This window comes from Balearica regulorum, chromosome 2 (assembly GCF_011004875.1).
Source record: "Balearica regulorum gibbericeps isolate bBalReg1 chromosome 2, bBalReg1.pri, whole genome shotgun sequence".
Taxonomy (NCBI): Eukaryota; Metazoa; Chordata; class Aves; order Gruiformes; family Gruidae; genus Balearica; species Balearica regulorum.
In genome coordinates, this window is record NC_046185.1 from 151842086 (window position 1) to 151866042 (window position 23957).

General features: G+C 36.7%; 1 protein-coding gene across 2 annotated transcripts in view; it reads left to right on the forward strand.

Moving 5' to 3' along the window:
• Positions 1-23379, forward strand: part of ZEB1 (zinc finger E-box binding homeobox 1) — a 122548-nt gene extending 99169 nt beyond the window's left edge. For both annotated transcript variants that reach the window (XM_075746522.1, XM_075746523.1), the window contains exons 3-9: positions 4628-4690; positions 6292-6453; positions 10131-10333; positions 13773-13878; positions 15374-17184; positions 18756-18936; positions 20905-23379. In XM_075746522.1, coding sequence (XP_075602637.1) covers positions 4628-4690; positions 6292-6453; positions 10131-10333; positions 13773-13878; positions 15374-17184; positions 18756-18936; positions 20905-21443 — 3065 coding nt within the window. In that variant the 3' untranslated portion in view covers positions 21444-23379. The remainder of the gene's footprint in view (positions 1-4627; positions 4691-6291; positions 6454-10130; positions 10334-13772; positions 13879-15373; positions 17185-18755; positions 18937-20904) is intronic.
• Positions 23380-23957: the final 578 nt, after the last annotated feature.

Consider the following 23957-nt stretch of genomic DNA (forward strand, 5'->3'; position numbering starts at 1 on the left):
TTATTGCAGAATTTGGCCTTAATCCCCTGAAATATACAGAATATTTCCCGGCATATCCCTGTTTCTGTCTGAACTCCAGCCGCAATTCTTTGGCATCCACCTTGTTAAAACTGGTGGTTTAAGACAAATTGCGTGACCTCACATCTAAATAAGCAGAAAGCAGTCATATGGTACCTAACTGCAATCCAGCTGAGAGAGAGCAGCTGAGGGTTCAAAGAATAGCATCAACTCAGTCTTTTTTTACATAGCTGTTATTGCCAAGGTATGCTGTGCAGGGAAATGAGTATTTTGGAGCTAAATTATTAGGTAGGTGATTTTCTTAGTTCTCCCATAATATCTTTGCTCTGCTGCAGCCTATATCTGTCAGGAATTGCAGTTACATAAAAATGGGCTGTGCGTAGACTATTCCTTGAATCCTTCAAGCCCAGGTCTAGGAAACCTGAAATACGGAGAGAAGAGCAGCACTGGCTCGCAGAGGTGCTGGGTCAAGACCCTTTGGACTGAACGTTTCCTGGAGATGTACCTACGGGTAGTCATGACACAGTGTCTTGCCTCAGACAACCTTCTGGGGTTTTTCAGAGCTCCAGATATGTGATGGCATCTTTTTTGACTCCTTATTTCAAATCCACCATTTTTAAGCTTTTAAAGTTTGTTTGCCAAAATGAAGCATTTGAACCAAATTCTACTGTGATTGTAGAGTCACAATGTAGGCAATGTTTTCTCTGCCTTGGTCATTGCTGATGAAGACAGGCTTTCATCAGTATTTAGACAGACAAAAGATTAAACAATTGCCATCCAGGCTTGCTGAAATCACCATAAATTTTTTTCATAAAAATTATGTATTACAAAGCTTCTTTTGTAGCGGTCTGGGAGGGATTTTTATTTGATAGTAAGGGGTTTTTTAAATAAATTGTTTTAATTTCTGGTGATGACTGCATGAGAAAAATGAAGATTATGTTAGGTTTTATGGAGCTTTGATTTGCTATGGTAAAGTACTATTCACTTTTCTACAGCTTTCCTAGAAGGAAAGGTATGAGCTGATAATCGTATCATCAGTCTTAGTTGCACATTAGGAATCTGAAGAGGGAGGTTTTGAATACATGATCTCTCTCATACAGGGAAAGGTACGATGGTAGGTGTCCATGCAACACCAATACCATCTTCAGGACTGGTGATTATTTTTAGAAAACCTACACTGCAGCAATTTTAATAAGTTGTGTTTCATCAGTAAAGGAGTACTGAAAGTTCCTAGGTTTAGTTGAACTTGACAGAATGAGTTTTTTACATATTTATTCTGTTCACAAATGCCCAAGAATAGAAACAACACACGTAACATTTCTTTATCAGATTAGTTTCCTTCCGTTTCCAGTCATTCTAACTGAATTTCTAAAAGACCTTCGGAACAGGTGTTTTAAATATAAGGTGTGTATCTCAAGAGGTTTAACTGAAACAGTCATACGGGTTTGAAAAAGTGAACCACGTGTATCCTGCACAAGTTGTTGGCAGTGTGCCAGCATTCATGCGTGCAATGATTCTGTAATGTGATTTTTTTTTTTGCTTTAGCTTAAAGTAAAAACTATGCTACAGTTCAAAAGCAAAGGTTAAACCTACTGACTTATTATTTTAATATACTTTAAAAAAGTATTTTTATGTATTATAAATATATAGGAAATCTAGAGATCTCAGATCTGGAACTAAGATAGCTTTGAAAAATTGGAAATTTAAAAAAAAATTGTCTAGACCTTGAAATAACCTTTAAAAATTAATGAAGTTATGTTTTATATTTAAGCTCCTCCTGGAACTCAAAAATTTCTTTAACTTATAAAATTTTAGGTTGAGTTTATGTGCTGTAAGATGGTTTGTGTTCTTGTAGTGGGATGGGTTGCTGAGGAAGGTTGCTGCACTATTCTGTATTAATTTCATTTGGGAGGAAGGCTAAGAAAGTGTGGCATCTTTTTGATCAAGCTTTTATTCACAGGAGCAAACACCAGGCAATACTGTAAGCTGTAAATAGTGCTTGCTACATGCACAGCAGAAAATTAGCTCTAAAGAATTTAAGTTAGAAACTCTTTTGATGGGCTTTGGAATTTATTCCCCTCTCTGAAGATAAGACTGCGATGGAAATTTCAGTGAACTTTGTTTTTCTACCTACAACCAAAATTTCCATTTTGCTAGTGGTTTAAATGTGATCAGTTATCTTACCCATGCAGAGATCTTTACAGTCAGCCTATGACAGAGTGATAGTGTCATGCATGTTCACTGCCAGTACATACTGTTGCCTGTGATCTGAAAATCATTAGCATTTAACCCTAGGAAGTCCCACCATATATCTAAGCAGCTGCTCATAAGCAATGACAAGATACAAAAGTCCAACAACATATTTTACAATTATGTGGTGTGTCCAGAAGTAATGCCAAGATGGATATTCATGCCCTAGATGCTATTCGTGGAGACCTGTATGTAAGCAGTCATTCAGCAGGTAGCTCAGATGTCTTCTGGAATTCAGAGCTGTGATTTCTCCTTGGTGTGTCAGTGTCTTAAGATCTGCTCCCCCATCATCACATCCCTTCCCAGCAGCTCTATTTGCAGCATAGTAATTGGGCTTCTGAGGGCACAATTGCAAAGTTACCTTCCTATGCCGACCAGTCATAGCTAACACTACAACTGAACGTTTTTCAAATCACTTATTCCTGCAGCATTAAAGAAGATCACCCAGTGTGGAAAAGGGCTCTTCCCTGTCTTATACCCCACTTCTAGATATTGGGAAGAAACAGTATCAAACAGAGCTTATGATTACTAGAATTGAGAGGGTTTTTAACTTCACTGACATTAATCTATAATGCCATAAATTCCTTGACATTCCCTAGGGAAGCATAGCTTTTATTTGTACTGAAGGCAATGGAATTTGGTAGAGACACTATAATTTAAATTTCTATGAGTAATAACTTCCTGATATTCCCCCTCTTCCATAGAGTCTATTTCATAATGGAGAAGAAAACTCACAAATCTTTTTTAAAGAAAAATAGTGGGTTCGCATCATGATTGTTTTTAAGAAATTAAATTTTGGATTTAAATGTGCATTGCATGCAATCATCCATCTTACAAATTCTGAACCAAGTCTGTGGTATCATGAGGCAAAAATATAATTAGCTCACAACCCAGTATTGACCAATAAAATACATACTGCTTGGGGATTTTTTTATAGATGACAATTAAAATTAAAGTAATATTTAAAAGTTACTGTTTCCTTTTAAGCATATTTCTTTTTTGTGACTATCTGCAGATATAGCTTCCACATATTTTGGGTCTGTGGGATTTTATCAAAGTAGACAGGATTAACAATCTTTTTCTCTGAGGAAGCCGTTTTTATCTGAGAACTTAAAGTTTTCCTAGAATATATCATCTTCCACATAAAGGAGAAATTGGCTTCTCCTGTAATAAAAAAGCTGGAATGTTCTGGAGTTTTGACTAGCCAAACCAAAGGAGTTTTTTTCCCCTGCACTGATGTAGACGAAGTAAGGTAAATAAAAGCTTAGCAATTGCTGTTTCAGATCGTAGCAGTTGTGTAGTCTAACTGTATCATGTAAAAGTCTCTTTCTGCAGTGTAGCTCTGAAGCATCTAAGGTTTCCTTCATAAAACTATGAATTAACACTTGGATTTCACATACATTATCATAGCATACTACTGATAAAGGTGAAAAAAACAGCGTAGCTTTCCTACGCGCTCCAGCTGTAAGCTGGTTACTGACAGAAATGGCAGCAGTGGCCTTTCCAATAGGAACTTCCCAGTTCCAGGCTATGAACGTAAATTAGGAACAACTTGGGCCACTCATTGATTTGAACCAACAACCTGTAGTGAGTTAAAACTTCCATCCTTGAACGCTGCAGCTCGGCAGGAGCTGGTGGAGCTGTGGAGACAGGTAAGGCTCTACAGCATTCCTTCTACAGATGGCTGGTACCTGCAAATACCCTACTGGATATTGGGATTGATACGTGAAGCATTGTTGTAGTGCAGTTGAACTGAAGCGGGGAGGATGTGCTTAAAATCCTTGTTTGTTTAAGCAACTGCAGCCTATACGTGGTTTCTAGACGATTTACAAGACAGAGAGTGCATTAGGTAGCTGTTCGCAGACATTACCAGCAAATCATCAGTCATTTCCGAAAACTGCTAATTGGAGAAAATAATGTAAACATATTTGTTTTATGATACTCTGGTTTCGAGAAACAATAATCCTGTGTATCAGCTGCATTTGTAGAGAGGATTATTTAAGTAGCTGACTCTGTATTTGCTGGAGAAACACACTGTCCTTGTTTTTACCTTTCTTCAAATAATGGTTAGTGTTTAGTATTGCTTCCTTTTAAGGTTTCATTTCTTTAACCATGGAATATTTTCATGGTTCAACTGATTACACACTGCTGAAATAATGCAGAATCCGTATTTTTGAAAGAACATTTTGTTTAAATGCAGTTCTTCTAAACAATACAGAAATGGGAAAAAAATGCTGAAGAAATTACTCAAACATATTAAGTTGTTGTCTGTGTGGCTTGCTTTTTGTTGTGTTTTTTGGTTGGTTTTTTGGAGTTTTTTAATATTCATTCTTCTTTTTTTTTAAATTTACTATTTCAGCTGGAAAAGAAACAAAGGAAATCCTGGGGCCTGAAGCTCAGACAGATGAAGTTGGATGTACAGGTATTTCTTTGTTAATCTGAGTCCTTTATTCATAAAGTCCTATTGAATTCAGGTTAGGTGAATATCCTCCTGAAATCTTTGAAGTTCTCCCACCTCTCTTTATAAACTGCTTTGCTCTTCCACACTAGAGGTCTTAAATTGTAAAAGATGAGGAACAATAGTCTGGGCTAGACAGGGCAGTCCTCTTGCACAAGGGCTGACCACAGTGCCCCTGCAACACTGTCTCCCCTAATGACTTTAGGAACAAGAGTAAAACAAGGAATAGCACTCATCTTAGGCGTAGTTTTATAGAATACAAGTACAGGTCAATAGATAGTGTTTTAAACTAGTAATGAGTATACCAAAATAAACTTAAGTTAATACCGTATCTTATTATCAGCTCCTCTGTATTGATTACACAGGAGGCAAAATAAAATGTGTATCTTTGGTTTCAGAATCAAACCAAAACAGATGCTTTGTTATTCTGTTATTCAACAAAAAAATTAACATATAGCTCATCCAGCTTTTTCAAAGATTTTTAAATACCCTTAATGCTAAATAGTAGATATTATTGGTGTAAGCCTCATTTAAAAAAAAAAAAAAAAAACACCTAAACATAGATATGTTAAAACTGTAGATTCATGCATTCTTTTTAGTTGCTATAAGGTCAGGTCTCCCCAAACAAGAACTATGTTATGTATTACATTACAGTCTATATATGAGAGAGACTGTCTCATGTCATAAAAAGATTGTGTCGAATTATAAATTGAGTATGTGACTTCATACTGAGAGGTGAATCATAAAACTTTTCCTTCCTATTAAAAATATAGCTCACATTATTAATAGTGGAGGAGATCTGTCATGGTTTAGTGGGCTGCAGGCAGAGCTCTCAGAATGTTCTAGCGTGGTCAAAGTAAACTCTATCAGCAACATATTTAGGTAAATGCTTGGTAGCAAATATTTATTGTACAAACATTAAGTAAAATTTTTAATGTATTATTTGTTACCTTTGAAATACAATTGTTAATTGATTGTTTTCTTAAGCTTTAAGCTGAAGAATGTTGAAGGATGTTAACTAGTTCTGAAACCTTTTTGATACTCATTTCCACCATCAGAGAACTAGCCACTCAAAGTTCAAGTTTGCTGCATTTCAGCCAGCCAACTTGTTATTCAGAGTTTAAATATATTCTATGCTTGCACTGATGAACAGATCTTAACATTACAAATTATATCTTGAATGCAACAAATTTACTTTTGCAAACATGGGAGCTGAGATGGTCAGCTGGCCTTTAAACTACAAGGGCTAAATCATTATTAATGTCGCACTTAAGACTTTTAGGGAAGTTGAGGTGAACAGCTAAATCTAAAGTGATAAAAATGCACTGAGTTGAAGAGGCAAACTGTGGTTTTAGTCAAATTTTTAAATGTCATTATGGCACTGGTTCTCAGTTTTAAAACTTGGCACGTTCCTGCATCTTAAAGGGCTTGACCTATACGAGTATTTGTAAAGAGTGTAGAAATCCTTGGATAGAGGCTGTTTTGAAAATGTGAATTACTGGATCTCATTTATGTTCTTTTCAAACTCTTCATTTCATATCTTATATCTTGTTTTTCACTCTTAGTAAAAGAAGATGAATGTGATTCTGATGCAGAAAATGAACAAAACCATGACCCTAATGTTGAAGAATTCCTTCAACAAGAAGATACAGCTGTTATCTACCCTGAAGCACCTGAGGAGGACCAGAGACAAGGCACGCCAGAAGCTAGTGGTCAGGATGAAAATGGTAAATATGCCACCAGTTCAGTTCTTGTGTAATAAATTGTACTAACTACTTGCCCCAAAAGTTATATTGTATTTTAGAAAACAACAATGCATGCACATGTAGCTTTGGGGGGGGGGGGAAATCTTAGTTAAACAATTATAAGAGAATGGGATCATCATGCAAAAAACATCACTTGTTGATTTTGTGAAACAAGACATGCACTGGGGTTCAGTTGTATGGGTACCTAAATGATAACCTCCAGCAACTGGAAATAAAAATTCAGGCTCTCATAAATCCATTCACGAGCATTATACAAAAGAACAGAACAAACATTTATTAATTATAATGGGACTGAAGCAAGAGACTGTAGTTTTATATAAGAATAATATAGGGGGAGTTATAACATTTTTTTATATATATTTCTGAATAAAAAACCCCAAAAATCTCTTAGAAGTTCTTTTATTAGGTAGCCAGTCTATAACAGGCTTAGGGCTTTTTCCTAAAAAAGACAGTAGTGGAGAAAAAATAAACATTGTTTATACAAAAACGTTTATGTGAAATAAAATAACAAGCCGTTGTTATTTTTCTTAATGGAAGCTCATTAAGAATACGAACTTTCCAATAGACTTTGAAAATATTTTTCATTATGAAATGAGAAAGCTTCTTTGGAGTGAGATGAGAAGTCATACTTTGTTCATTTCTTCATCATGAAACATTGAAGGCATCTTCATCATGAACTATTTGAAGGCAAAACTCGTTCAGATTATTTTTGCGTTCTGCACTGCTTTCTCAAGCGTTCAGCTTTCATAACCTGAAAACTGCAGTTTCGACAAGATTGTGTTCCTTTACTGGAGTATTTAAGATTTGCAAAAGAAAGTAACATCCTACATAAAGGGTTAGAAGTTGTTGTGGTTCAGTCATTTAAAAAAATGCACATAATAGAACAAAAACAGTCCTGGGTAGCTGTATTACTGTATTGGAGTCTAAGGGAGACCAGTGAAACGGGTAACGCTGACACTTTTGTTCTGCTGTTTCAGAGATTTGAGCAAAAAGGAAAAAAAAAAAGTTAAAATATTTGAGAAATTTAAATATACATTTTACATGTCTTATTTAAATAAACATTTTACATGTCTTTATATACAGAAATAGGATCTGAATTACTAAAATTTTGTGATTTACTTTAAAAGTTTTGCAAAATTCAAGTATGATACATGCTCAACAGTAGCATCTTTAAAATTAAAATATAATTAATTAAAGATCTTAATCTGTGGTTGCAGTGGCACAGATTGTCAAGTTGGTTTTACAGGCTTGCAATATGATTTACATGTAATCATTAAAAATACATATTGGTATTAATAATTTAAATTGGACCTAGCCTGGTAAGTTCAGCGGGAAGTATTCTGAAAATCGCTATGCTGAACAATAATGTTCAGTTTTTTAATCATTTGGAACAGAAAATGTCAAAAATATAGTTATACTTGCTAAAGATACCTGCTTCCAATTTGGGGGACTGGACAAGAGAAGCGGCAGACTTAGAGTCTTTAGTGGCTTTGGGAAACCATTGCCATTTGTTCCAATGGAAACACAATTTGAGTTAACGTGCTTCTGAGATTTCCACTGAGTTGTATTTGTGCTGAAATGGAGTATTCTTTATGTCAGGTGAATTGAATTGTAGATGGAAAAAAGAGAATTGAAGGGAAGTACACTTTAGCTACACATCTTGGGACAGGTTCATTTTTGGACAACCTGGCTAATCCAGGAAAAGCAGAAAAGGGTAGAACAACACAAAAACCAGTGCGATACAAGTGTTACCTTGCCTGTTACCATAACAAGCATAAAGGAACCTATATGACAGAGAAGGCATTGGTTTTCAGTAATAACAAAAACTGGTCTGACTCTTCCCTTTCACTGTTGCAAGAACAATGCTACATTCAGTAAAAACAAAGTCAGTAGATTCCACACAAACAGAATTAATTGCTACTTTATAGAGCATATAATCAATATATGGTGATAACTGCTGGAAGAGGTCATGAAGATAAATAATTCAGTACTTTCTGAAATACTGGTTAATTTTATGAGTATTAATAATGCTTATAGTTCTGCAACTTAAAATGACAGTGTGTACAAATTTGTCCCTCGTGCTTCAGAGCATAAAATGATAATCAGTAAAGACCTTCCACCTTCTCACTCAGCATAGTGCATAGGTGCATCCTTGTAAAATTTGCTTCCAATATGCCCGGAAGCGTGGAAGAGTAGCATGGGCACTGGAGGATATCACACCTTATAAATTGATAGTTTGATCAAATACAGCAAACCCTACATTTATTTAAATGCACTTTTATCAATTTATAAAGAAAGATTTTTTTCAATCCTTTAACAAATAATTTTCAAGGATCGAATAAGTTACTATATATGGAGGATAAATATATGGTAATCAGAAGAGATGGAGTTAAAACTTCATAAATGCGGTCTTCTCAGAAATAGACTTGTGAAATTAGGATTCAGCTTCAGTCTGATTTCACTTTGTCCTGTACTGATACAGAAGTAACTTCATGCAAGCCAGCAGAATAGATTCCACAGATCACCTTAGAATCATATTTATGGCCTCACATTTGATCTCTCTCCTTTCTATCATTCAGTAGGTCTTCTCCGTTTTCTGTCCGGCAGACAGTATGTCCTACTAAAAGGTACCTACCTATCTGTGTACCATAGAATCATAGAGTGGTTTGGAAGGGACATTTAAAGGTCGTCTAGTCCAACCCCCCTGCAACAAGCAGGGACTTCTTCAACTAGATAAAGTTGCTAAGAGCCCCGTGCAGCCTGGCCTTGAATGTTTCCAGGGATGGGGCATCTACCACCTCTCTCGGCAACCTGTTCCAGTATTTCACCACGCTCATTCTTCCTTATATCAAGTTTGAATCTACCCTCTTTTAGTTTAAAACCATTACTCATCATCCTGTCGCAACAGGCCCTGCTAAAAAGTCTGTCCCCATCTTTCTTATGAGCCCCTTTAAGTACTGAAAGGCCACAACAAGGCCTTCTCAGAGCCTTCTCTTCCTAAACTTGGGCTAAACATCCCCAAGTGTCTCAGCCTTTCCTCATAGAGAGGTGTTCCAGCCCACCTCTGGACTTGTTCCAACAGGTCCACATTTCTAATCGTGTTTTTTCAGTTCTTTTCACTTATAACTGTGTTAGGTAGAGAGAGAAAATATTCTCTGCAGCTTGAAAATATTATTTATTCCTCAGGAACTGAAAACAGGATGACTATTAGATGTTTCAGTGATAGACTTAAATTTTTTAAAGAGGATTTGAGGTTTGTTTGTGATTAAGCAAACCAGATCTACAAAGATTACTAGATCTTCAACCATGCTTCACAATTTTCAGACCACTTTTTAAGCAGAAATACATACATAGAAGCTCTAGGGCTGTATTGGGAAGTCCAACAGACTCACTGAGTGTGGTTTTGGGTGCTGACTCTCTCCGGTGTACACTGGGGCAACCATACCATGCTGTAGTTAGTAACGTAATACCTGTGGGAAAAAAATACATCATCATTATTCCGTTTCTACAACAGATGGAGCTTCTAGCAGCTGCATGTTTTCCCATAGCAATATATGTAAATGTGAAGCATGTTTGGTGATGGTAATAAGTTGGAACTAACATTTATTTAAATATGGTACATTTTCTCTCCTGCGTAGGAACACCCGATGCGTTCTCCCAACTGCTTACTTGCCCGTATTGTGATCGAGGGTACAAGCGTTTTACTTCTCTGAAGGAACACATTAAATATCGCCATGAAAAAAATGAAGATAACTTTAGTTGCTCCTTGTGCAGTTACACGTTTGCGTACAGAACGCAGCTCGACCGCCACATGACATCACACAAATCAGGAAGAGATCAGGTAAGTGGCGCTTGAATTAAGAATTTATTGTCCTTTGTAACAATGCTGTGATTTGTTATGCAAGCAAAAATGAACAGAGCAAGTAAGCTGCTGAAGTCTGACTTTTTCTGTAGCTGTCAACAGATGAGATCTGAATTCTTATGTTTTCATTCATCTAGGCAGTATGGTTGCGTTTAATTTTTAGTTTTCAGAAATGCTTTACTGCATTTATAAGTAATTAGTTTTTTTCTGTTTGTTGGCTAACATTACATAAAGATTGTGACTCAAATTTAATCTCAGATCTTTAGTGAAGCACATTTTTCTTTCATAAATCCTGTTTGGCTATTTTAGAATTTACTGTACCCTTTTTTTGCCATTAAGAAACAAACTATTGTGTCGATTCATTTGCTTGAACTTGCGAGATACAATTTTTAAATGCAATCCATGCTATAAGACAATATACAAAAAATTTGCACATAAAATACAATGTTTCAGTACTAAATGAAGCAGCAAAAAGGGCTAAAGATATTCTGAGCTTGTTTTCTCTGGTTCATGGGCTGACCTGAGGGCATGGTTCTCTGAAATGCCTTCCATGAATTAGCTATCTCATCACTACGCAAGGTCCTGAGATTCTATTCCATTCTCCCTCTTTTTCTTTTCTTCTTTTATCCCCCCAATTTCCTATCATCCATCCCCAATTACATGCCTCCATAGCTTATCAGAGGCACTCTGAGGCTCAGGAACCAACTGAAACTCACTGAAACAGTCAGGAATTATCCAAGGAAAAAAGATACAGATTTTCCACCACCAGGTCATAGAGAGAGGCTTGGAGATGTTCCCTTCTAGGAAAAGAGTGGACTTCAGTCCTAAGCACAGTAAGTATTTGATGCAGGGATGTATTAGTGGCTAGCTACAGACCTTCATGCTGATGTTCCTTAAAGGAGTGCAGAGGAGTATTTTTTGAATGCTGCGGTTAATTCGTTAATGAGCAGAAAGCATTTATGTACAGTGCATTCAAAAATAAGTCACACAGAGGCACAAAAAATGTGGATTTAACAGCACTGAAAGGGGGGAAGACATCTGAATCTGAGAAAATGAAGGGGAAAGAGTATCAAAGATGATAGTTCAGAGAAGAGTTATGATTTCTCAGTCAGTTTTAAAGATGATCTTGGACAGTAACTCTGAGGATGTCCCAGATTTGTAAAAAAAAAATTATAGGACAGACAGCGAGAAAGCTGAATAAATATAAATATGTAAGGCAAAATAGATAGAAACACTGCCTAGGAGAAAGTTCAAAGCAGCTTATAGCTATGGCCAGGAAAACAGGAAAACTCATTAAAAATTTGATAAGAGAAATGTGGACTTCCATGCCTCGGAAGCAGAACACTGAATTTTAAAGACTGGAGCAGAAACATTTCTGACAGATGGAATGCGTGCACTAATATTTAGTGTGAATATTTATGTAGTCCAGCATCTGCAGTAGCTGTGTATATGCTGAGATCCTTTAACTTGCATAATCTCAAGTCAAACAGTAGTAACTGATTCTCTGCAGGCTTAAGTAAATCCTGACACGGTCCTCTAGACTCACTGAAGTTGGATCATTAAAGTGAAATGCAGCGAGTCAGGCACAATCATCTAGAACATCACCTTCAAGGGACTTAGTTAAACAAAGCCGAAAAGCCGTGTGGACTAGCAAAAGACAGCTGACAAACCCGGGAATAAGGGTCAAGTGCTAATCAGGATAAATCAGAGTGGAGACCTGACTGCAGAGCCTGGGAGGAGGCGGGAAGGAGCCCACCCCGGGGAGGGTGGGAGCGGTATCTGCTGAGAGGTGAAAACTGCAGCTTAACCAAATGCTTATCCCAAGGGAACTGTTGAATTAGAGTACTTGGAAGCAATTTAGACTATCTTGTTTCAATTTGTCTTCTGTTAGCATCTGTATCGTATAAAGGAGGACAGGGTGTAGCATGGGGAGGGTTGATAATTTGGACAGCGTATCATAGCAGAGTGCTCAGACTTTCATCCAGCAAACTGCACGGCTGCGGGTTCTTCAGATCTAAAGGCATAAATCAGAACAGGAACATCATCCTGCCTTTTTATTCATCCATTATTCCATTTTATTCATTCTCCAGTGCAGATCTCAGCCCCTGGTTGCCATGTCTGCACTCGGGGAATAGCCTGCGCCCTCAGTTGAGCGTCTGCTCCCAGCGCTGCCGACTGCAGTAGACCAGAATTAGGTGTAGGAGCTCCCCGCCACGGTTTCCCACCGGAGGAAGTTAATGCACGCCAGCCGGTTCATGGTAGCCACCCGTAGGCAGGCTGTTTCCCCCGAGTACATGAATAGCTCTATTAATGAGTTTATGAAAATACTTGCCCCGGATACCAAAAATCGGCAGCTGCATCCAAATGGCGGTAAAGTATCTTTTTTGCAAAGTGAACTCTACTTAAAAAGGAGCCACTGTTTTTTTAAATAAACAATTTGTTTGACCAGAAAAATTTCTAATTCCTCCATTTCACATTGGTAATTAAGCTGCCTCAGCTTCCGAAATGTATGTAATTTTTGTCTTTACAATTACACATTCATAGATATATATGGTTTGTGATAAAATTATATATCTTGCATGTACATATCACATATATACTACATATATTTACATGTCTCTCTTAGCTTTTTCTTTTTTGAAACAAGTATAACAATAACAATAAATTAAAAATAATTTGGAGCTTAACAATAAATGTTGTCACAAGGCAAAATATGACAAAAATAACCACAGACCTTCAATGCAAATAACGAAGAGGTTTGATGTTGTGTACTTGGGAAATCCCTCAGTATTGTTATTTATTTTAATTTAGTTTTTTGCATTTATTTTGAGAATTAATTGTGACTGAGAGTGCCTTTGTTGTCACTGAGCCATCTTCTCTTGAGCAATCCTGTGGCATCATTACATAGAGGAATCCAAGGCCAATAGTAAGCGCTGGAAGCATGTAAATGGAAAAATCAAGTCAACTGATTAAACTTTAAACAGGCTTTTATATGCTTTAATGTTTCTCTATCCTGCGTGACATATTCTGTAGGTGGTGGGCTTGGGGTTTTTCTTGGTTTTTTTATTTTCACAAGTAGTATTAGCGTGCATCCTGGAACTTCTTACTCACATAACATGTGAGTGCAAGCTTCATCTGAAGTTAGGAGAAGGGGAAAATATATTTGGGGTTTGGTTGGGTTTTGTTTTTGTGTTTGTTTTTTTTTACTGTACCAGATTTATGCAGATACACATGGCTCAGTTTTAATCTGACTTCTAATTTTTTCTCTTTCATGCATAACTCATACCACCTTCAGTCTCTTAAAATTATGATTGATTCTTTTCAGTTTTGTATTGCATTTTCTCTGTTACAATGTGAAAATACAAGATGTTTTTCCAATGTGCTGTCCTGTGCAATAATTACCAATTCTTTCTTACAGAGACATGTGACGCAGTCCAGTGGTAATCGAAAATTCAAGTGCACTGAATGTGGGAAAGCTTTTAAATATAAGCATCACCTAAAGGAGCACCTACGAATCCACAGTGGTAATTAAACCAAGCTTTCAATTGTGTACTAATGTTGCCATTTCCACTCTTCATAACTTTGATATGATATCAGTCTTTTAAGTCTAAGTTTAAAATACTACTGCTTTCCTTTTTCTTTCTCTGGGACTCTGTAAGCACTGACTGCAATCTTCAGCTTTGTGCAGGAAATACATAGGATAACTCCAGAGGATTTCCAGTTGCAGCTTAAGCTCTGACAGTTAAGGAAAACTTCACTTGTGCCAGAAGAAATGGGGCATCCTTCTGGTCCTTTTCAATTGTCTGTTTTTTCTCAATGTTTGTAGACCACTCAGCATGTTAGGAGCCTTGCTAGAAAATTTTAATTGGTAATAATCGGGCATAACTACTATGCTTCCTACTGTCTGTGGCAGTGATTTTATTAAAATACCTTATTAAAAGCAGCCTCATGACACAGGTCTGGAATTGTGGTACACTGTCACAAAAGTTTCTATTTATAAGAAAATTTCCAATTTGTAAGAAATTTAATATATAATAATAATAATAATAATATGTGGTTGGTCAAAAGAGATTCTCAATATCTCTCTCTAACTCAAATTTACCCATTGACAGAAGGTCTGAAAACAAGGTTTTAGGTCATCTTTTCCTTTCTTATCAGTTGCTCAGCCATGATAACAGCAATTAAGAGCACCTCACTTAGAAGTCCTCCTTCAGCAAACAATTTTATTTCCAGAGGGTAGTGGCACTGCACCTGTGAGTGAGAAAGCCTCAGCCAACGTACTTTTCAATCTGAAGCAAGCCAGCTATTTTGGCTCTTTCTTTTTCCTCTGTAGCACAGACCCCTGAAAAGCCACTCTGGCTGTGGATGTAATGATTGCATGGTTGTGTGCGTCTTCCCAGCAATTTAACCTGACGTTCTTCTCTGAAGGCAAATGTACATCTGTCTTCTGCATGTGTCTCCTTTCCCTTTACTTAAACTTTCCCTGTTCTTATTAAGCTGATGAGTATTGTAGGAAGATACGGATATATTGTATCTAAGTTTGCCACAATAAAATGTGCATAACTCCTTATATAGTATGACTTGCATTTATGGCATTTGTATTTTTCCTTTGGTTAATCATATTCTATTTTTTTTCCATTCTGAAGTAGTTTATGCAGCTTCTGAAGTTAGCAGTGGTACTGCTTGAATGGAGTTTAATGAAATCTGCAAGTATCATATAGACTCATTTATGTGACATGTAGACAGTTACTGGGAAATACTGGAATGCATCGTGATCATGTGGGCTCCATCCTATATCCACTAGTGGATCACAAACTTATTAAAGGACCCTAGGGTCCGAGCTATAGATGGTACAATTACTCTTACTGTTCAGTTCACTGTACAGGATTTTTTTTCCCTAGGACTCTCTGAGAAGTCATTTCGATGTATTCTTTTCTAGTTACTGTTGCTTGATGAAGTCACGCTGTAACCTGGTAAACTACTGCATATGCCTTTTTTCTTCTTTTTTGTTGTCTTTAGGAGAGAAGCCATATGAGTGCCCAAACTGCAAGAAACGTTTTTCCCATTCTGGTTCATACAGTTCACACATAAGCAGTAAGAAGTGTATTGGTTTGATGCCCGTGAATGGTCGAGCTCGGTCAGGGCTCAAGACGTCTCAGTGCTCCTCCCCTTCCCTTTCTGCATCACCAGGTAGCCCAGCAAGACCACAGATACGACAAAAGATAGAAAATAAACCCTTGCAAGAGCAACTTCCTGTTAACCAAATTAAAACTGAACCTGTGGATTATGAATTCAAGCCCATAGTGGTTGCTTCAGGAATTAATTGTTCAGCCCCTTTGCAGAATGGGGTTTTTAGTGGTGGTAGCCCATTGCAGGCAACCAGTTCTCCTCAGGGTGTGGTGCAAGCTGTTGTTCTACCAACAGTAGGTCTGGTGTCTCCCATAAGCATCAACTTAAGTGACATTCAAAATGTACTTAAAGTGGCAGTGGATGGTAATGTAATAAGGCAAGTATTGGAAAACAATCATGCTAATCTTGCGTCCAAAGAACAAGAAACAATCAGCAATGCATCTATACAACAAGCTGGCCATTCCCTCATTTCAGCTATCAGTCTTCCTTTGGTTGACCAAGATGGGACAACCAAAATTATCATCAACTACAGCTTGGAGCAGCCAAGTCAACTTCAGGTTGTTCCACAAAATCTAAAAAAAGAAAACTCTGTTCCTACAAATAGTTGCAAAAATGAAAAATTACCAGAAGATCTTACAGTGAAGTCTGAGAAAGATAAGAACTTTGAAGGAGAGACCAATGATAGCACTTGTCTTCTTTGTGATGACTGTCCAGGAGATCTTAATGCACTTCAAGAATTAAAGCACTATGAAACAAAAAATCCTCCTCAGCTTCCTCAGCCCAGTGGAACAGAAGCTGAGAAGCCCGACTCCCCTGTCCCATCAGAAACTGGGGAGAACAACTTATCTCCTGGTCAGCCACCTTTAAAGAACCTTTTATCGCTCCTAAAAGCGTATTATGCATTAAATGCACAACCAAGCGCAGAAGAGCTTTCAAAAATAGCAGATTCGGTAAACCTACCACTGGATGTGGTAAAAAAGTGGTTTGAAAAAATGCAAGCTGGACAAATTTCTGTGCAGTCTTCTGGACCATCTTCTCCTGAACAAGTTAAATTAAGCAGTCCCACAGATAATGATGAACAAACAGCAACTACAAACGCAAGCGAACCCCAGAACAGCACAAGTAACTCAGAAAATCCTGTCAATACAACAAAATCTCAGACTTTACCAGGGGGATCAACTCTGAATGGTTCACGCAGTAGCACGCCATCCCCATCGCCACTAAACCTTTCTTCATCAAGAAATTCACAGGGTTATACATACACAGCAGAGGGTGTACAAGAAGAGCCACAAATTGAACCTCTTGACCTTTCGCTACCAAAGCAACATGGAGAACTATTGGAAAGATCTACCATAACTAGTGTTTACCAGAACAGTGTTTATTCTGTGCAAGAAGAACCTTTGAACTTAACTTGTGCAAAAAAAGAACCACAAAAGGACAACAGTATTACAGACTCTGATCCTATTGTAAATGTAATCCCACCAAGTGCCAATCCCATAAATATTGCTATACCTACAGTCACTGCCCAGTTACCTACAATTGTTGCCATTGCTGACCAGAACAGTGTTCCATGCTTGAGAGCTCTCGCTGCCAATAAGCAAACCATTTTGATTCCGCAGGTGGCTTATACATACTCTACTACAGTTACTCCTGCAGTTCAAGAAACACCACCAAAACAGACCCAAGCCAATGGAAATCAGGTACTTTGGTCCCTGCATTCCTATATGTTGTGTATGATGTATTCATTCTGTATCTATGCTAAACCAACAGAAAACTGTCAGGATAAATTAAATAAAAATGTAAATATAAGCTATCAGGTTTATTTGGCTTGAGTGTTAATGGGTGGTAGATGTTACTGTTAAGTCTTCTGCAAAGCTGGTTAGCTCAGGCAGCTTGAGTTCAGACTAACAAATTCTATAGTTCTGTGTGTGGACAAGTCAGTTCTTCCCCATATTCAGTCATTCAGAAGTGTCTTCTAGGACATTGGTGCTCAGTATTTTAAAGACAGTCTCACTCTCCTGATCAGAAAACGAAGTAAGGCTGTGGCTTGTTTTTCTTGCTGGCTCTGTATCTCCTCTTTCTCCACATCCAGAAAATAAACTCTTTGGAACTTTTGGCTACTCCCTTCATGCTACTCTGCTTTCTTGGCTTGCAGAGTGGCTGAATTCATCCTACCCCATAATGACACTTTAAACAAAATTGAGATGTATTCTCAATTGAAAGTTGGGCAGGTATTTATCTTCCTCATCTGCATTCCTGTATCTGCCCCTGTTCCTCCCTGGGTACATCCAGATGTGATTTAATCGGAGTCAGTCCTCCTGAGAAACTTCTGTGCATGTTGAGGTAGGCACAGAGCAGAACAGAAAAGCGGCTCACATAAAGAGTGAGCGTTTCTAATTAAATCTTAGAAATTGGCTGTCTGGCATTTTATGCAGGCTTCTGTATTGCCAGAGACTGAGGACCCTTGAAGAATTACAAAGTTGCTTACATGTTAAAGTTTATGAGACAGACACCATTTGAGGTAGCAAACATGTACATTTTTATATTCAGATTTGATAATATTATGATAAAATTAATTCTGTGTGTAGTGATACTGCTGATATCAGTAGAAAATACTGTGCTGCTTACAGGTGAGCTTCAACACTTGAAATGCTTAGAAATAAACAACAGTTATGATATTTTAAAAAAAATTTATTAATGAAACATTTGAAATTCCCCAAATTTTGGGTTAAGTAGCATTTGTGGCAGTTTTATGAGGAAGAGGGTATTCAAAAATGCAAATTCGAGTTGTAACTTAAATAGCTTTAAGTGAAGTGAAAACTTCATCAAAAAATACAGTCTTAACTTCCATAAAATCTGTGAGATGGCAGCATGTGGGTGACAAATATTAGTTGAAAAATGTAGTTAGATACTAAATTTGCTCTTCCAACTTACTGAGGTACATTTTAGGTTATATTCCCTAACATTGCAGTTATTTTTTGGGCCTTAAACCACGATGTGTCAGTGTAGCTCAGACCTGGCCAACAGTCAGATTTGGACGTGATTAACGTCAGTCCCAGTGAGGATTCTGCATCTGTATGGTGGCAGGGACTGCAAAGCAGAGCGATGCAGCGAAAGATTTTTTTGACTATGTAAGTCTAAACAATTTCATTTGGGTGTTTACAGAATTCAATGAGAATAATAGGGCAGCTTCAGCTTACATTTTGTAGATTGTGTGCTGCATCGGTGCGTTTTTTTACTGAACTCAACCTTTTTTGCAATTTTTCTTAAGGATGAAAGGCAAGACACTAGCTCAGAAGGAGTATCGAATGTAGAAGATCAAAATGATTCTGATTCAACACCTCCAAAGAAAAAGATGAGAAAGACAGAAAACGGGATATATGCATGTGATTTATGTGACAAAATATTCCAGAAGAGCAGCTCATTATTGAGACATAAGTATGAACACACAGGTATGTACCAGGAAAACCAGTTTCAGATCATTATTTCATTGGTAGTGCGTAACTGATAATAGCAACTGGAATCCAGTTCTCAGAAAGCGTAAGGAAGGGTAATAGTCCTTCTTACCATCTGTGCTCAGCTTTCTTTAGAAGCCTATGTTTTGTATATTTGTTTGACAGAACTGCAGTTCTGTGTTTCTTTAAATTTGTAAGACCTAAAGCTTGAATAGAAAAAGGGGAGTTTCTTCCATCTGGCTCATGGACAATCATCTGCAAGCCACAGCCTGTAACCAAGGATGTATTGCTTCTAATCTACCTTGCCTGGTTATAAATTAAGAAAAATTAAAAATTAAAATTAGAAATGAAGAAAAAAGGATCAAGTATGTGTGTGATACTTTACATGAAAGGCAGTGTATCTGTCTAGCATGAAGGATTTTCAAATTGAGCCACATTTGTAGTGATCTGAAGTTAACAGCCATTCATTAAACATGGAATGTAACCCCAAACAAAACACCCTTTCGGCTTTGATTTTTATTTTTAATTTCTCATAGTTGGTCTTTTTGACTCCAGTTCTAGTATCTTTAGTCTTTTTTTTAATAATAAATGTTGCTCTCATTTCTTCTGTGATGTCTTAAAAAAAATTTTTTTTTCATGCTAAGGTGCCTATATTATATTTCTGCATATTAATGTTTTCATTTCATCTCACATATAGAATTAAAAAGATAAAAGATTTCATTTTGTCTTTACCACTTGATCAAGTTTCTCAAGTTGTATTTATTAAGACGATTTATTTTCATACCTTTCCTGTCCTGAGATTCTTTTAACTCCTCCTTTTCATAACACAATCATTCTTTCCATTCTACTTTTAAATTAAGTGCACTGTTCAGAATCATGGATTCATTTAGGTTGGAAAAGACCTTTAAGATCATCGAGTCCAACCCTTAACCCAGCACTGCCAAGTCCACCACTAAACCATGTCCCTCAGCACCACATCTACACGTTTTTTAAATACCCCCAGGGATGGTGACTCTACCACTTCCCTGGGCAGCCTGTTCCAGTGATTGGTAACCCTTTCGGTGATGAAATTTTTCCTAATATCCAATCTAAGCCTCCCTTGGCACAACTTGAGGCTGTTTCCTCTCATCCCATCATTTGTTACTTGGGAAGAGACCCCAACCGAGCTCACTGCTTGTTTGGCTTAAGTTGACATGGAAGTCTCGATCATCTGATTTGGGTGAACAAAAAACCTGCTGTCTTACTGTCTCTATCTTTTATGTCTGGGCTAAGACTGTGCAAAGTTGTTTTGCATAAGAACCTTGCGTGTTAAAATTAAAATAACATTACTAGGCTCCTGTTATGTTTATAAGAGACTATGAAAACAAGGCAACAAAGTAGAATGCTGGAAAACAGCAGAAAGAAAACTAAGTGAAACAAAGCAGATTTTTCTTGTTAACGTATGTGTAGTCAGCAAGTTTTGTACATAAGGCATTCACCTGTGCCAACCTAGATTCGAGAACAATTTTCCCTTTACATATGATAACATAGAAGAAGGACTTGGTACACAAAAACCACCAGAAAAGCTTAGTTGATATGCAATTTCCATCAATACAGAAAAGTTTGAATGGTTTTGAGTCAAAATAATGTTTACTGCAAGAAAAATGTCTCCTTTTCTAATTTACTTATATTCCCACTTTTTATGCTAAAAGTTACATCTGAAGATCTGTTTGTCATTCTATGTTCAGTTTTCCTAAAATATTTACAAATTACCCTTGTAATTGTGACAATGTACCCTTGCACCCTCATCCTTTGGGTTCAGGTGGGAAACTCAGGTTGATAATGCGTGGAGTAGAACGTCTTGTTAAATGAAATTACTAATTGCTGGTAATACGTTCACCAACAACATTTTATGATGAAAGCAACAGTATAAATTTTTAAAACTTCAGCTACAAGATGTCCAATTGTTTGTGCTTTATTTTGTAGGTAAAAGACCTCATGAGTGTGGCATCTGTAAAAAAGCATTTAAACACAAACACCATTTGATCGAACACATGCGACTGCATTCTGGGGAAAAACCCTACCAATGTGACAAATGTGGAAAGCGATTTTCACACTCGGGGTCTTACTCTCAACACATGAATCATCGCTACTCCTATTGCAAAAGAGAGGCAGAAGAGCGTGACAGCACGGAACAGGAGGAGACGGGCCAGGAGGTCCTCAGTAACGAGCATGCTGGTGCCAGGGCATCTCCATCGCAGATCGACTCGGATGAGAGAGAGAGTCTAACCAGGGAAGAAGAGGAAGACAGTGAAAAAGAAGAAGAGGAGGAGGAAGAAAAAGAGATAGAAGGACTTCAGGAAGAAAAAGAATGTAGGAAACTACAAGAAGTAGAGGATGAAGAAGAAGAAGAAGAAAGGAAAACTGAAGGTAACAAGAATGATGAAGCTGTAAATCAAGCAAGCAATGCAGAACCAGAAGTTATACAGAGTAATGGGCAGGTGTCTGAAGAAAAAAACAAATAAAGCTTAAATGATAGTTTTTTCTATGAGGAAAAAAAATTGGTAATGAAGTTCGTTCTATATTATACATGCTTTTCATGGAAACGCAGTAGCCTGCATACTGTGTTTTCTGTTCACTACTGTGTAAAAAAATATATATATAAAAAAAAAGAAAAAGAAAAAAAAAAAGAAATCCAGGTGTGCCTGAACCTCAAACTTAGTAATTTTTCACACAGTTTTCAAAGTTAGGAACAAGTTTATAACATGAAGCAGATTAGAAAAATACAGTGACTCTGGAAGCAAAGATTTAACAGGTTGTAGGAAGCCTGATTTATTAGACAAGCATCTGGCATTGTTTGTTTTATCAGTATTAATTTTCATTCTTTAGTTGATTAATTTTTAAGCTGTACAATTGGGAGAGATTTATATGAATTTTTTTTTTTAAATGGTAAAACATTTCCTAAATCCGCTTCAGTATTTTCTTATGTTTTAAAATGTGAGAACTTCTGCACTACAAAATTCCCTTTTGCAGAAACCTGTAATGCAGTTGCAAACAGTGCTTGGCTACCTTTGTAAATTCAACTTAGAAGGTAGCGGTTTATGACATTAGATGTTGTAGTAGAGCATATTATCATTTAAAGTGTATTGTTAGCCTTAAGAAAGCAGATGATAGAAGAACTGAAGTTTCTTACTCATGTGATTAAAAACGTAGTTGAAAAGATTGTCGTTGAGTTCTGATTGCAGGGACTAACAGTGTTAATACTGGTAAGGACAGCAAAGTCGTCAAAATCAGTGTTTGTAATTGTGTTTTGAGTATGTAGTAACAATATGAAGGATATGATATGAAGCTTTGTATCTCCTTTGGCCTTATGCAAGACCTGTGTGCTGTAAGTGCCATTTATCGGTATTACAAAGGCTCTGAGCAGCCTTTACCCAATGTGTGGCCTACAATAACTAGCATTTGTTGATTTGTATCAAACTTCTAAACTAATCATGGGGAAAAAAACACTCAGCCATCAGAGAAGTAAGAACACTGGTATGTTTCATTATTTAATTATTTGGTGGTATTTTGGGTTAATACCTGACTTGCAGAATTTCTCTACAATAATTACAAGGGAAATTTTCTAATCTGCTTTATTGCTTTATTGGTTTACTTTAATTTCAGACACATACATGACATGTTATCTGGCTCATAAGTATTTTCAAATGTTAGTTATTATGGACCCCATTTATTAACAATGTTAGCTGATTTTTACCTATCAGTATTATTTTATTTCTTTTAGTTTATAGATCTGTGCAACATTTTGTACTGTATGTCTTCAAACCTGGCAGTATTAATACCCTTCTTACTGACATATGTACCTTTTTAGTTTTAGAAAACTTTTATATTTATGTGTCTTATTTTTATATTTCTTTATTTATTACACAGTGTAGTGTATAATACTGTAGTTTGTATTAATACAATAATATATTTTAGTATGAAAATTTGGAAAGTTGATAAGATTTAAAGTAGAGATGCAATCGGTTCTCTTGCATTGAGATTTGATTTAACAGTGTTATGTTAACATTTATACTTGCCTTGGACTGTAGAACAGAAGAATTAAAATGGGAATGTATTAATTTTACAATTGCAATCAATTCATTTTACCTTTACCCAGTTTTTAATATAAAGCTCTTAAATTTTGAAATTCACTGTGTGACTAATAGCATGATGCTCTGCAGTTTTATTAAGAGATTAGTCTAACCATAAAACTCTCATTTCCTTAGTAAGCCAAATTAGAATAATCTTATAAACAGTGTTGGGAACAATGTTTAACATTTTTGTGCCAATTTGTTCCTGTATTCATGTATGTATGTTACAATCTGAAACTTCATTTTTAAGTTCCTTGTTACATCATGGTCATTTTCTAGTTTTTTACCAGACTCCCCATCTCACAATAAAATGCGTCAACAAGTCTGACTTACTGTCATTATTCTGGCAATTTAGAAAATGGTTTTAAATTATTTCTATGAGATGTTACTCAGACGCGGTTCCTGCTTCAGTGCTGATACTCAGGTTCAGTTGTACATAAGGAGCACATGAGTGAAAGGAAGGTTTGACTGTGTGCAGGCAAAGGGGTCGCTACCTTAGTGTATTGAGTTACCAACGTTAGCAGAACAACGGAGTTTTCAAAACGAACCGTGTGGGTTTGTGATTTATTCTTATTCTCTTGTATCTAATATACAGTTTAATGCTCTCTTTCAGTAAGACTGCTTTTAAAGGAAGTTAGTGTATAACTGTTTTCTTGATTTAGCAATAAGGTAGTGAAAAGGTTGATGTACATATTGCTGTTGAACTTTCCAAAGATGCGGCGCCAACGTTACAGATATATATAATTTCAGTAACGTAAGTATGAAGGCTTGAAAGTTGTATTACATGTGCATGTTTACAATGTTTTGCAGTTTAAGCAAAGTTTAGAGACTGTTCTTCAAGCAAAGTTCTGGTCTTTAATGATCCCTAAAAGGGGATTTCAGTTGTTAATTTTGGGGTTTTTACAC